This window comes from Taudactylus pleione, unplaced genomic scaffold, assembly GCF_031769625.1.
Source record: "Taudactylus pleione unplaced genomic scaffold, aTauple2 ptg000671l, whole genome shotgun sequence".
NCBI lineage: Eukaryota > Metazoa > Chordata > Amphibia > Anura > Myobatrachidae > Taudactylus > Taudactylus pleione.
Window position 1 is genome coordinate 2047059 of NW_028285073.1, and position 15714 is coordinate 2062772.

Below are 15714 nucleotides of genomic sequence, written 5' to 3' on the forward strand. Positions count from 1 at the left end.
AGCTGATTGGTTGGTACAATCTCTTTCAAAAGCTTAGTGCAGGGGTCTTCAACTGCTGTAGAACTACAAATCCCAGGATGCCCTGCCACAGTTTTAGCATCCCAGCATGCCCTGCCATATCAAAACGGTGGCAGGGCATGCTGGGATGTGTAGTTCCACAGCAGCTAGAGGGCCAAAGGTTGAAGACCCCTTGCTTAGTGCAACTACCCTTATATCTTTTGGTTGAATTATTTAAACATGGTTGTACATTACATACAAATGTGTCCTCCTACAACTATCCTCAATACACCACGCAGAGCGACATGCCTGGAATGAGTGAGCCGCCAGGTCTCATGGAACTCTGCTAGCGTCGGGCGTCTTTTTTTGCTGTAAATGTCGCAATGTGATGTGATTAGGGCGCACCAGGAGACTGTGCTGATTAAGTTGATATGACGCACTTGTATATCTGTGTGCGACTGAGTCTGTAAACGGAACATGGTGTTGAAAAAAGCCGCGGCCTCTGCATTGTAGCACTTTGTATGCTAATTCAGAGACTTGGAGGGGTATTCAATATGAAACGTAAACTTCGCTGTCGAAGTTTACGTTTCATATCGGAGATTTTTCTGGGATAAGGTATCGGGCGCGCGCCCGCTTTATCCCCGTATTCAATATCAAATCTACGAAAACGGGAAAGTACGAAGTTGGATTTGCGTAAAAAAACAAAATTTTCCAGGAAAAAATTGTAGGACCCCCCTAAAGTTGTAAAAACATGGGGGATCACTATGGGTACCCCCGTTTTAGCCTGCAAATGAAAGTCGGGGATTTAAATAGCCGCAGCAGGTGTTTTTTTCCCGACATTGAAGAAGTGTTGCAGAAGAGCACTTAGGTTATTTTTTTCGTTTTTTTAAGTGGTCCCATCAAATTTGGGGTACATGAAAATGGGTACTAGCATATTTTTAAGTCCCTAAAGTAAGTTTTTAAAAATTCTGCAACTACGCACCTGCCGCTAATAGCCTATTCTATATACTGTAGTGCAATTTTGGTTCATTTTTGGGGCGTGGGTCCCCCTGGATTGCGTTGGCTGATTTGTCTCAGGGCACTGCATTATATAACACATTTTCCATTATAACACATTTTAAACCTTCACTGTGTGTTTTATATATATGTACTTCACTTTTTAATTGTCATTCTTTATATGCAGCTGCTCCTAACTATCTCTTTACACTGCACTTTTCTTACTATGCTGGTGCCCTGGGGCGGCTTGGCTGGGGCAGTTTTGGGTGGTCCTGCGCTCTGGATTTGAACCCTAGTATGTTAGGGACCTACCCGAAAGAGGTTACCTGGAATGGTGGGTGGGCCCATAACCTTGGCCATGATTATGCTAAAAACCTCTACTGATTGCAAAATTTTATTGCATTTATATATATTATTAATAATTTGGAGTTGTGCATCTGAGATTTGTCTGTTTCTGTGCCTGCAATTAGTCTCGTCAGGTAGCACCTCCCATTATATATAAAGTCAGGTTGTGCAGTCCAGAAATCTTTCCCATATACTCTATTCTAGAAAACACCTGCCGCATACTTGCAGAATAGCCCTGAACCTATTTCCCTATTTTTAAACACTTTTTTTTACATTTTTTTTTTTCACCCCAATTTTTAAATAAATTTTTTAGGGTGTCCCTATATTTTTTTTTTTTTTTGACACATTTCTTTTTAAAATGTCATTCCCAGGGATGCAGGCTATTTTTTTAAGCCTGCACCCCTAAACCCCAATTCTGCACTTTTTTCCGCCACCTATTCGGTGGTGAAAAGTTATCCCCGTTTTTTTTCAAAGACTTTTCGAACCTGCGAAAAGTCTTTGAAGTAGAATACAGTGTAAAACTAAAACCTGCGATAATGACGTCATAGGTGCGATATTACCGCAAAAACTGAGTTTTCGCTCCATATTGAATTCCCCTATTAGTCACACACAGATGTACAAGTGTTGCATATAAAGTCTATCAGCAGAGGCACCCGGGAAAATACGCCAGGAACTAGCAGTGTCTCACTGGACCTGACACGCCAAGAGGGGCTGTTTGGCACGGCTGAAGCAAAGATGTGCAAGGACACATCTGTACATTACCCCAAAATATTACAAGGATATCCAGTTCTACAACTCCCTGTAATGCATTATCCCCAAAAATGCAGATAACCTATGTGAAATGCTACCCATAAAGGATGTCTACAAACGGATCATGGACGGATCAAGTGGCTTCTATGATCCATCTGCATCTGGTGTTTGCTTTTCTGTCTGGTTGTACGTACAATGTTTTTAGTTTTCTACCCCACACTTCTATCTATTCGATTTTTTAGTATCAAGACCCAACACTCACCCCGGGGCTCCAAAACAACTCGGCAAACACCACCAAGTCTGCAGAGGACAGAGTCAGACCCATGTTAGCAGCTGTGATGGACAATACAGCGACAGAGACCTCATCTGAGAACTGGAATTTCTGGCACAGAGACTGGCGGTCAGCTGATGAAGTGTTGCCATCAATACGAATAAATCCCACGTTCTACAGGGAGAGGAAAATTGATAGAAGCAGAATTAGGCATAAGAAGATTCTATTCAGAAATATTCCTAATGTACTTTGTGTGGGTAAGCATTATACCTAGGTCCATCCAGGTTAGTCACCTATAAGCGATTGCAGCTAACTCCACAAAAGGTAACATTCTTTGTAATGTCTTAATTTTATTTTGTTACCTACCAAAGTAAATTTGAAATGGGTTGCAAAAGAAGTAGTGTGTCAGGGCTGTTATCCCACAAAAAAGAAGTTAGCAGATATTAGAGATGTCTTATCTGGAGCAGCATTGCTGCAGCAGTACTAGGAGATGTAGGACAGATAGGGGCTGGTGGTAAGGGCCTAATGCTAGGCATACACTATACAATTATCTGTCAGATATCTGTCCAATCTGTCTGGTTGGAATGAAAACCTGGTAATGTATGTGAGCAAATGACAATCAACCATTTGCTTACGAATACTAGAAAACAGACAAATGGTTGTTCAGACAAATTAGTTAAATCAAACATATTTAACCAATTTGAACAATCGTTTTTGTCCATTTTCATGTGTTTGGGACCATATGGTCGAATCTGAATCTCATTTGCGCCCATACATTACCAGGTTTTCATTCCAACCCGACAGATTGGACAGATAATTGTATAGTGTATGCCCAGCATTAGTTACGTGGAGGACAGGTGAGGTAATCTCTTGCAGGACCATGAATTCTGGGTCGCATGCGGTCACCAAGGAGCTCAGGGGTTTGGCATATTGTGGATAGATTAAGTTGAGAAATGAGGAGGAGCTGGGAAGGACACAGCTATGTTACGTGTCAACATCAATAAAGTTAAAGGTAGATAGATGGCTAACAAAAACAATATTAGAGAATGAGAACATAAACTTGCTACACTGGAAAGACAGCTAAAGTTTATGGAGATTAGTAAATGGCTTAGAAGCTGGTATAGGAAGTAGCAGTGGCAGATTCGGGGGGGGGGGGGGAGGGGGCACCCAGGCATGTGTCCCCCCTCTTGTTTAAGATAAATATATATTTTTTTTTTTACTGTGTAGCTGCACTGGCCCGGCAGCCACCAGGGAGAGGCTGCAGCTGTCAGCCCTCCTCGGGCCGTGCAGCTACTAGAAGTCGGGGCCGCAGCCAATAAAGTTTTTTGTTAAAGACCTGGTGCGCGAGGAGCACTGGAGCCGCTTCCCGGGAGCACGAAACAGCAATGCGGACTTGCAGGTAAGTGTGGGGGCTGCTGGGGACACAAGGGGGCTGCTGAGGATGCGTAAGGGGGCAGCTAAGGACGGAGACACAGACGGAGGGCTGCGGGGGTCACAAGGGGCTACTGAGGACGTGTAAGGGGACAGCTAAGGAAGGAGAGACAGATGGAGGGCTGCGGGGGTCACAAGGGGGCTGCTGAGGATGTGTAAGGGGGCAGCTAAGGAAGGAGAGACAGATGGAGGGCTGCGGGGGTCACAAGGGGGCTACTGAGGATGTGTAAGGGGGCAGCTGAGGAAGGAGACAGATGGAGTGCTGCGGGGGTCACAAGGGGGCTCCGGAGGATGTGTAAGGGGGCAGCTAAGGACGGAGACACAGACGGAGGGCTGCGGGGGTCACAAGGGGGCTGCTGAGGAAGGAGACAAATTAAAAAGTGGCTGCTAGGAGCACAAGGGATGCTGCTGGTGACAAAGAAGTGGGGCTGCTGGGGGCACAGAAAGGGGCTGCTGAACACAAAATGGGGTCGGAGACATAGAAGGGGGGTCTGCTGGGGACGGAGACATAGTAGGGGGGACTGCTGGGGACGGAGACACTGTAGGGGGGTCTGCGGGGGGTGGAGACAAAACGGGGGCTTTCTGGGGACACAGAAAGGGGCTGCTGAGGGGGGTAGGGAAAGCAATGTGAGGTGCATATTGAAGGAAGGTTTGGGGTTCCGCAATGTGGTGAATATTGAAGGAAGGTGGGGGATTGCTGTGATATGACGAAGGGGGGAGAGTGCATTGGAGTGGGGGAGTGCTGTGAGAGGAGAACATTGAAGAGTGGGGATAGGGTGCTGTACCCAGACCTGCCTACAGACTCTCTCGCCGTGTCACCCACATTTTATTTATTTATATAGTGCACACATATTCCGCAGCACTTTTACAGAGAATATTTGGCCATTCACATCAGTCCCTGCCCCGGTGGAGCTTACACTCTATATTCCCTATCACATGCGCGCACACACATACTGTAAACACTAGGGCTAATTTTTGTTGGGAGCCAATTAGCCTACCAGTATGTTTTTGAAGTACCCACATCATCTGCCCCACAGACACTCACCCTATCACCTACCAGACCTGTCTCTGCACCAGGGGGCGCTCAAAAATGTCCCACACAGGGTGCTAGTGAGTTGGAAGTGATGTGAGGTGAACATTGGATGGGCCAAGGGGATGCTGTGAGGTAGTTGTCAAAGGGGCTGGGAGGTGTGGTGGGGAGTGCTGTGAGGTGACGGTGAAGTGTGGAGTGCTGTTTGGTGGACAATGAAAGGAACAGTGAGTGCTGTAAGGGAGTGAATGAGTGCTCTGCGGTGGGCAGTGGGTGCTGCTAGGCGGGCAGTGAGGGAGTCAATGAGTGAGCTGTGAGGGGGTCAGTGTGTGCTGTGAGGGGTTCAGTGTTATATGGAAGGAACTGGAAGTAAGAGAGCTTTGGAGCAGGTAATGAGAGACAGCTATGGAGGTGTAATCAGGGATATATGCAGGAAGGACTAGATGAGACAGCTATACGGAGGAGGTAGTTATATAGATATGGGCAGGGAGAGGGCAATGAGAGAGATCGATGCATTCTAATGCTTTATGTTGGCTGGCAGTTGCAGATTCATGGGGAGGGATTTAAATGATTTGACACTTTTAAATGTAGGTATTACCTCTCTCTTTTCCAAAAAGGTCTGAAACTTCCCAAGATTTAGACAACTACCAATGGAGCTTATGTCGAAACCGTATAAATTGGTTGCGATCGCTTAATTGCGCACGAATCGCAACATGACATCCATTGGACGATTTGATCGTCCACGGCCATTTTATGCGAACACACGCTCCCGCCACATTCGCGCACGCACTTGCGCACGCACAATTGCACATGCTCGCTATACATGCACACGCATTCCATGCCCCCGCAACTCCCCATATTGTGAATGGCGAGCCATGCTTCTGTGCTCACAACGGTTAGGCGCCATTTTACATTACATAAACACATAACAAAGTTAGTACAGCAATACTGTTTAAATACTGTTTTGCGTTTCAATCGCATAGCTAGCTTTTAAGTATTATTGTCGGAAACCTTACCCCGACGGACAGCAGCCTTTCCTTACAATAAACTTATATCCCATTTAACCATAAACTGACTGAGATACGCACAATGCTATTTAGTACATAAACACCTCTTTCCTCTCATACAAATATTCACCCATTTACACAATAAATGTTCCAAACATAGAAGTTTATGTTTTTAAAGGTATACAGTGAATGTTACATGTTAAATAGCAGTTATATGATATCTGGGCTTAGGAATAAGATAAATGGGTCATGAGTAGTATCTACCGATTTCCCTCTGTCTCAACAGGAATATGAAACCAACAGAATGAATATGGAAGGGATCACTATCGAGTTATGAAGACCTGCCAAGAATTATACTCTATACTGTAAAAATCATTGTACACATCCCCTGTTGATTTGCATGCCAAGGTTAGGACAAAGGGATTTTCTAACACAGTTCAACCTCCAGTGACGTCAACCATCTACTAACCAATGAATAGCAACAACCATTGTGACTCAGTAATAAAGGGCCAATAGGGAGCCCCTCTGAGTATTTAGCTTATGTTCAAAGGAAATTGTACACCTATAAATTCCTATGCAGTCTGGATCCCAACCCCCTTCTTCCTCTCTTTTCTTCCTTAACACCCAGCCAGCTATCTGAAAGACAGCTGTTAGTTTGGATCCAGACCGCATGGCGAAGTATTGGTAATTGTATCTTTGTCTTTTCTTTATCCTGTATATAGCTGCATTTGTATAGATTAAGGCTGATTATACCCTTTTTACAATATAATACCTTTGTGTGTGTTGGAACCGCAAACTGTTTCTGTGTGACAAAGTTATTTTATATTAAAATGGGAGGTATGGGCAATCTGGTCTGTGCAATCAAATCTCTCTAATATCGATACTGTTTAAACGGTATCAATAATTTGGGGGCTCACCGAGTTGGATATCACCCATCACTGTATTTTTGAACTGCTCCCCTTGTCTTGGAACAAAAGAGTGGAAAGGCGCCCGCAGACTTATTTTCCTGTGTTCCTATTTTTGTTCAGAGACGGAGACTCGCAGTTTGCAAATTCAGAGAGGGCTGATTAGAATCTGGGATAGTGGAGAGAGATTTGTGCTTGCCCACGTTGTTGTAGAACGGCCCGCATTGCATACGCAACCGATCGCACAATAACGCCAGAGGTTTTAGTGTACACCACGTGCAGTCGCAGCATAGTGCGTGCGACCGGATGTACGGCCACTTCCTGCCACGTGTAGCGATTACATCTAATTGTTTGTAACCGAGCGCACAATAGCAAGTGAAGCATGCGACTAGCATTTCTGTTAGAATTCAAATAAATCATCAAGACTGAAATACGTCATATTGATAGGGCTGTAATCTCCAAAAAGGCTGTTAATCAAAAGAAAGGCATTTTTTTTTTTTTTTGTTATTTGGCCACAATATAGAAGTGTGTAAGGTGTATGATTGAGATTGTGAAATAGGTTGTGCCTTCGTGGTCCCTATTTTAGGTAATAAATATAGGGTATACATAACAGGTATACTGGCAGAGGGGATCCTCCTGGTTTCCTATCGTTAAAGAGAGTTAACGATAAAATATAGCTTCCAGTGTAGTTGTAATATTCATCGGTCAGTTAGGGCCTTTGAGTGTTGCGACCGGACCATACGAGTGTGGCATCTCTGACTGAGGCTGGTTACGGGGACAAAAGGACAATAGGTGGTTACTGTGGTTTTATCTATAGCTAGATAACTCCTGTGTTCCCTATTATAGGTGGTTACTGTGCTTGCCTTAGTAGGTATTGCTGTGTTCCCTATTTTTAGATATTAGCTAACTGTAGAATAGGTGCGTGGAAGCAGCCTATCGGTTAATTCTTCCACCGGTCTCATCATTGTTGTTGTTTTTTTGCAAAAATGGGCACAAAACAGTCAACAGGGATGGTAGACGATGCGCTGTGTATGCAAGGTCCGACCAGGTCGGCTCTTCATATAATGTACACTAAATATGGTGCGTACGCAACGACGCACTGTACTGTGTGGGTTAAGATGACGAGTAAGAGTGAGAAACCTTTCCCAAAGATTGGAAGCTTTAATATGGAGATTTTAAATAACCTTAGGGATCACATATGTAGAGTGAAATCCCTAAAGAAAAGAGTGGAGTATGATGATTCTTTGAAACTCTGGCTGAATGAAAGTCGCACATGGGTTAATGGAGTGCATGGGGCACCGCGTGGAGCCAAGTGCATGCCTAGGGGTGATGCGCACACAACGCTACACAGCGTAGCGTACGCATCACAGGGAAATGCAAACTTGCGGCACGGTAGCGTTGCCAAAGGTATTGCGAATCGCGCTTGTGCACCCCCGCCACCTTATGTGGTGGGCGGTGATGATACATTACCACATAACAAAAACTATAAAAATGTTGTAACTGAACCAAGTAAGTTGTACCCGGTCCTGAGTGAATATTTGGAAAATGTCTATGATGAAAGTGATCCTGTAGCAATGTCTTCTGTATCCCATGCTGTGCAGTTATTAAATGTCCCTTCCCAGCAAGTACAAGTAGCTGCCCCTATGGCATCAAGAGGGGGGGAGGGATCCTTAGCTCATGGGGGGGAGGCCCTAGTAGAACCCATGGTGGGGGAGGCTCCTTTAATAAGGGTGCAGGAAGTATTAGAACCAACTGCTTCGATAGCAGAGGTTACTAAAACCGTTCGTTGCAGTAATAGGCTTAAAGGTATAGAGGTGGGAGGCATCCACCCTGTAAGGACAATTATTGTCCCTAATGGGAACGCAGATGCGAATGGTGTCGTACCCACAAGGGAAGTAGCGATGCACTGTCCTTGGACACGGGCGGAACTACATTCCATTATGTCTGAATTTCCTGACTCCAAGAAACATCTGGCAAAATGTCAGCGTTTCATAAAGGATCTAGGCAATGCTCATGAGCCAACCAACAAGGATTGGCGAGTGGTGTTAAGAGCATGCCTCCCAGAAGGTACAGATGTGAAAAAGTTTATCACAGCATGTACTCTGGATGCAGACATCCCCTTAACTGATCAAGGTAATCAGGATTGCATTGCCCGTATAATTGCCCAATTAGCCATATTTTTCCCGTTCGTTGTTAATTGGAGTAAAATCTTCTCCATTAAACAAAAGGAAAGTGAACCTGCAGAAGATTACTTTAATCGTGGGCTGCAGACGATCACTCAGTACACTGGGATCGAAAACATTAAGGATAGTACGCACTACAGGGGAATGGTCATCACTGTTCTAATGGACGGTCTAAAAATATGAGATATGGTAAGAACTTACCTTTGTTATCTCTATTTCTACGAAGTCCATAGGGTTCCACAGGATACCTTGGGGTATAGGTGTGACGTCAGTCATCGGGCACCATAGAGTTAAGCTTTCAGCCTCCCAGGATGCACTAGGGTCCCCCTCCTATACCCCGCCCCCGAGCCAAGGCACCTCAGTTAGTTACCAAGCCATAGGCCGGAGGAGGAGAAGGAAGAGAGAGAAAGAAGATCTGGATACACACAAGAATCACACTCTCACCAGAGGGAGACGGAAAAACCGGTGACCAGAACAAAGCCCATGTGCAGCACAGGTGCGACAGGGCGGGAGTCCTGAGGAACCCTATGGACTTCGTAGAAATAGAGATAACAAGGGTAAGTTCTTACCATATCTCATATTTTCTACTTCAGGGTCCATAGGGTATCCACAGGATACCTTGGGGATGTCCCAAAGCAGTATCCTTTAAGGGTGGGGACGCTCCTGTGCTGAAAGGAGAATTCGCCGCCCGAAGGAAGCATCCTGAGAGGCGAAGGTGTCAAACCTGTAATACCAAAGGGATTTTCTAACACAGTTCAACCTCCAGTGACGTCAACCATCTACTAACCAATGAATAGCAACAACCATTGTGACTCAGTAATAAAGGGCCAATAGGGAGCCCCTCTGAGTATTTAGCTTATGTTCAAAGGATATTGTTCACCTATAAATTCCTATGCAGTCTGGATCCCAACCCCCTTCTTCCTCTCTTTTCTTCCTTAACACCCAGCCAGCTATCTGAAAGACAGCTGTTAGTTTGGATCCAGACCGCATGGCGAAGTATTGGTAATTGTATCTTTGTCTTTATCCTGTATATAGCTGCATTGTATAGATTAAGGCTGATTATACCCTTTTTACAATATAATACCTTTATGTGTGTTGGAACCGCAAACTGTTCTGTGTGACAAAGTTATTTTATATTGAAATGGGAGGTATGGGCAATCTGGTCTGTGCAATCAAATCTCTCTAATATCGATACTGTTTAAACGGTATCAATACTTAGAACACCAGTTGGCAGGTAAGACAGTGTCTTGGCCTTGGTAATTGTATGTACTCCATGCCGCAGCATAATAAAAACTAGGACGTGTCTCGTGAGTATGGCATTCCCAATGATACCACGCCCCTTGCTATGAGGCCACACCCCTTACTATGTAGCCGCACCCACTTGTCCAGGAACTGGCGCCCACAAAATACCCCCCTCCCACGCCTTCCCCTATCATGGTGCCCCCCCTATAATTTTTTTCTGGATCCGCCCCTGGGAAGTAGGGTTTGGAGTTTTAGAAGAACGGAGTTAGAAAGATTGGGTTGCACCTCAATGAGGAGTGAGGATGAACACAGGGGGCAGTGTACAATTATTCTAGATAGGGAGCAGGGTATAATTAAGTAAAATTGCGAGGTGTAGGGGTAAGGTGTTAGAAGAAGAGATAAGTATGTGTAAACATAAAAGTGGAAGTAGATATATAAAATGTACAATAACAGATGAATCTTACAAACAAAATAGGTGACCTAGAATTAATGAGATTGGAAGTGAATGTTTCTGATAGTTATAAGTGATGGTCGATTGTGAGTTCTGCACAATATATTTAGTCTAATTTCTTTCTGAATAGTCTTATGAACAGCATAAAATAATAATATTATGAATAAAGGTTTAAACTCCTTAATAAAAGTTATTTCTATATGATCCAAAAAGATGCAGGAATACTGAAGGCATTTGTCCAATTTATAAAGTTTATATTGTGATTCAGGGCCAAATAGAATAGCATATACTGTATATTACATTTTGCCATCTGTGTGTGTCTGCACTTGTGTGGTGTCCAGTACACAGTTAAAATTCTTTTCATCTTATGTGTAAGATAGTGTGGAATTAGACTAAATATATTGTGCAGAACTTATTATTATCAACCATCACCTCATAATTAACAGAAAAATAAGAGTTATGGTATAACATACCTTTGTTAACTCTTTTTCTTCGAGGTCCATAGGGTCCACAGGAATTACCTTGGGGTATGTGGTTGGAGTGATCCAGGCACCAAACTGTTACAAGCTTTAGCTCCCAGGATGCACTGGGTCCTCCTCCATATACACCCCGCCCCTGGTTACAGGCATTCAGTTTTTTACCAAACCCAAGGCAGGAGTAGTAAGAACAATTGTACCACAGAAACGCTCTAAGAAGAGGGAATAATTGAAATACAAAAGAGAGAGATTACCAACACCAGGTTCATTAGGGTGGGTGCCCTGTGGACCTCGAACAAAAAAAAGTTAACAACGGTATGTTATACCATAAATCTTATGTTCTTCTTCGGGGTCCATAGGGTCCACAGGAATTACCTTGGGGATGTCCCAAAGCAGTTCCCTTAAGGGTGGGGACGCTCCTGTTTAGTAGAAAGGAGAATTTGACACCCAAAGGAAGCATCCTAAGAGGCAACTGTATCAAATTCATAACATTCGGGAAAAGTGTGGACGTAAGACCACGTGGCTGCCTTGCACCATTGTTCAGCAGAGGCACCATGACGAAATGCCCACGATGGTCCCACGGATCGAGTAGAATGTGCCATCACTGTGTTTGGAACAGAGAGATCAGCTTGTGCGTAAGCTTGAGAAATCGTCATACGAAGCCATCTAGCCAGAGTCTGTTTGTTAGCTGGCCATCCTCGCTCATGACAGCCATACCACACAAAAAGAGAATCCGATTTCCTAATGAAGTTGGTGCGATCCACGTAGGGCGCGTACAACATCCAGAGAACCTTCACCTACAGAGAGGCCTGAAGACTGAAACTACAATTTCTTCATTTACATGAAAGCGAGATACAACCTTAGGTAGGTAACCCGCCCTGGTACAAAGAACAGCTCTACCCTGAAGAAAAATCAAAAAGGGAAAGCGACAAGAAAGGGCTGCCAAATCATAGACCCTGCGGGCAGATGAGATAGCAAGAAGAAAAAAGTCTTCGCTGTCAACCACTTAAGGTCTACTGATTTCAGGGGTTCGAAAGGGGGAGCCTGTAGAGCCCTGAGAACCAAAGAAGAATCCCACGGAGCTACACAGAGTGCATATGCCTGAACCCTCAGGGTGGCCAGGCGGAGAACACGGTATAACTCAGCCTGAAGAAAGCAAGCACCCGGGAGACCCTAAAAACCACAGGATCATATTTTTCTATGCTTACACCATTGAAAATACGAGTGCCAAACTCTGTACTAAATGCGGGCAGAGGAAGGTTTCCGTGCCCTAAGCATCATCAGAATTACAGAACTGGTAAAAGCCTTGGCTTTTAAGTTGGGAGATTCAAGAGCCACGCCGTCAAAGACAGACGAGGAAGAGGCCATGGAGGTGCTGAGGATGGAGACCTAGATACAGAGGGACATATCTATACATCTTTTCTGTTTTGTTTCAAAATTTTGCCTTCTTCTAACATGGCAGCTTTCATTTAAGGCTATAAAAAGCCTAGTTGGGTGTGGCTCACAGCCTGCCCATGTATAGATTTGTCCCTCTGTATCTAGGAGGTGAGAACATTTAACTGCAATGTAATGGTGTGCTGGGCATATACGCTAGTGTAGGGACCTGCAGAAAAACAAGGAGTCCCTTAACGCTGGGCTGCAGGCTTAAATGTTTTGATCAAATCATGACAAAATCCTCTTGGTTTTATTTGCTACACACATATAGATTTGAAGTATATTATTGTAAGCGCCGATACCAAAAGTTTTTCTGTTTTGTATACATTTATGGCAATAATACTGCCACGCTGCTGGTACCATGTATGATATAGGTAAAACCGAGCGCAGGCATATTCCTTTTCTGTCTTGTAGAACGACAAACTGCTGATGGCCTCAGCTACCCAGGCGGGAGCCATAGCTGGACGTGCGACAGTACCCGAATGCGGGGAGAGACCAACAGACATGTGTGTAACACAGGAGCTCCCACCTCCACAAGTGTCTTGCTCTTGGAGGACATGGTAGAATCCAAGGCAACACCCACACATGAAGCTGTAGCAACTGATGTGTGAAATAAGGGGTAAGTGCAATGAATGTAAAGCAGTACCAATTGGTAATAAGTGGGGCACAATTAAATGGGGACATAGTGAACCCCTCACCCTGTAATACATGGACTAACTGCCAAGATACACAGAGAGACCGTATTTAAAACGAAACAGAAAGAATGACAGACAGGAAGAGAGAAAAGATAAAAATTTTCAATGAAGACTAGCACAGAGTACATTCAATACAATCAATCTCTCTCTCTCTCTATCTATCTATCTATATATATCAGCAGTCAGCTGGAAAGAGCTTAACTGTATAAACTGACCTTAGGAGTAAAGTATACAGTAAGACATGAGCCCAGCTCTCCTGTGACTAGCTATAGCTGGCAGCACTAAAATGGCCGCTCAGCGTCTCTATGGGAGGGAGAGGAGAAGGATAATAAACCCACTGGAGGAAAGCCTCCATGAGTGAACCCATCAGAGGCCGTGGGAGAGGCTAACGGGGAGAGCCCACCTCCCCCTTCTGACTTAGAGCCCCAAGGGCAATGGTCCTTACGATCAGCAAAGCCCCACTGCCTGTGTCCTAGAGGTCTAGCGGTGGTGCAAATGGACGGGTCACCCGCTTATCAGAGACCCACCGGCAGGTAAAGCCGCGCAATTGCGGCTCTCTGCAAGCAGGGAGCCGCCTTACCAGAGTCCCCAACCTCCGGCTGCGGTCCTCTGTGCCTGTGGAAGACCCGGCCAAGGTCGCTGACCCCGTCGCCAGCACCACGGCCACCAGCGCCGGGGGTGGAGTAGCGGCAGCGCTGAGCGTCCTATAGGAAATAAAATGAATGAAAATAAAGACTTAGGCTGCAGAAGCAGCCCCTGTTTGTAAGTGTGCCTGGCTACTGCCTCGACACCAAATGCAAACTGGCCTGCCTGGGGCAGGGGGCGAAGTATAGGGGACAAGGAGGCTGGGTTGTCTGGGAAGTCAAAGACTTTAACTGTTTGATGCCCAGTCCTTCTGCACAGCCTATACCCCAGTGTTGTCCCTGTGTCCCCTATGGAAGTGAAGAAGAAATATGGATTTTTTGTTTCCATGTGTATGTAGTATGAGGGTGGTTCAATAAGGTAACAAGACCTCTCACATGTGTAATGCTCTCTATTTCATTCTAATTTCCAGCCAGAGCAGGTAGACCACTGATTATCCTCACGGCCATTAGTCTGTGCCTCATATCAGTCATACTGTCCCAACATCAGTTGTAAGATGGTGGGGCGGCAGAAATATAGTCAAACATTGAGGTGCATAGTGTGATTAGATTTCGCGTCTAAATGGCACATCAGCAGCCGAAATTCATTACCAACTTGTTGAGGTTTAAGATAACAGGTCATTCCATGCCAAATCATCACAGTGTCCAACCCGACCGTCTCAGATTTTCATGAAATTTGGTAGGATTTTAGAAGACATAAAGAAACTTTCATATGTAAAATTTTTTGCTTGCAAGGTCAATTAAAATGAATCATAACTTTGTTTCTAATTGTGGAAGAACTTTCATGTTGGTCTTGTTGTGAACCTAAGGGGCCATAGTTTTCATAAAAAATAGTTTCATATTTAAATATTGACTTTTACATTTCAAGGTCACATGTGAACTTTGACCTTGAATATCTAAAAAAAGGGTATGTTAAAAAATTTTGTACATAAAGTATAAACACTTAAATACAATCTCTTTGGTATAAGTTTCATTTTGGGATGTCTTTGGGAACAGGAGTAAAAAAAATTATGAAGTACTGCATTTGAACCCTTCTTGCACTAACCATGCAACTGGCAAGTTCAGACTTGTCTTGTAGTGTCTCTCTGTGTTATAGGGATGGCCATTGGTGGGTTTTCATCGATGGTCACCATCTATGGCACCATCTGTGATAATCATCGATGGTAAATTAACACTCTATGGTGAACCACTGATGGTTTGCACCTCTCAGTCTGGCTGTAGCTTCTGCATTGAGAACTAGTGATACAAGACATGCTTGCCTCTGGGAGGAGGCAGCCAGGATGGTATAGTTGGAGTGCATGGTGGCACATAGGGGGTGTGGCTAGGGATATTACTCAGCATTAGGATCGGAATGGGGGGCATGACCACGCGATCACATCATTTTGGTCCCGCAACCGCTACACAGTGCAGAGATTACCAGCATTGTGAAGCTGGGGATGGGGCCGTTTTGATACAAGCCTTGCCTGCTTTTCAGGGGGCCGGGAGCGCCACCCGATTTTCTGGAGGCTCCCATCCATTTGTAGTTTTATCAAGAGCGTGACAAATGGAGAAGTAGTACATTAGGACTCAGTGCTGCAACCCATTTGATATTAAAGGACATATCAGCAGTAGAAAACAATTAAGGAAGGTGCTACCATGGATGATTAAAATACAGCCACATGTCAATAGTGATCAAATGATTTGTGATAACTGTAGGAAAAAGTAAAAGGGATTCTTTTACTGCTGAGGACGGACCAAACATCAATTGATGAGGAAAGTGACACAGAAGTGGCAACAAGCATGACTGAATCAGCTTTGCAGTCATTAAATGAAAGATTAAGCAGTGTGGGATCATCACCGATCAAGAGGAAAAGAATGAAA

At 44.5% G+C, this 15714-nt stretch overlaps 1 protein-coding gene across 2 annotated transcripts in view; it reads right to left on the reverse strand.

Moving 5' to 3' along the window:
* SMARCAL1 (SNF2 related chromatin remodeling annealing helicase 1) overlaps positions 1-15714 on the reverse strand; it is a 106312-nt gene that overhangs the window by 11016 nt on the left and 79582 nt on the right. For both annotated transcript variants that reach the window (XM_088455778.1, XM_088455779.1), the window contains exon 14: positions 2351-2533. In XM_088455778.1, coding sequence (XP_088311904.1) covers positions 2351-2533 — 183 coding nt within the window. The remainder of the gene's footprint in view (positions 1-2350; positions 2534-15714) is intronic.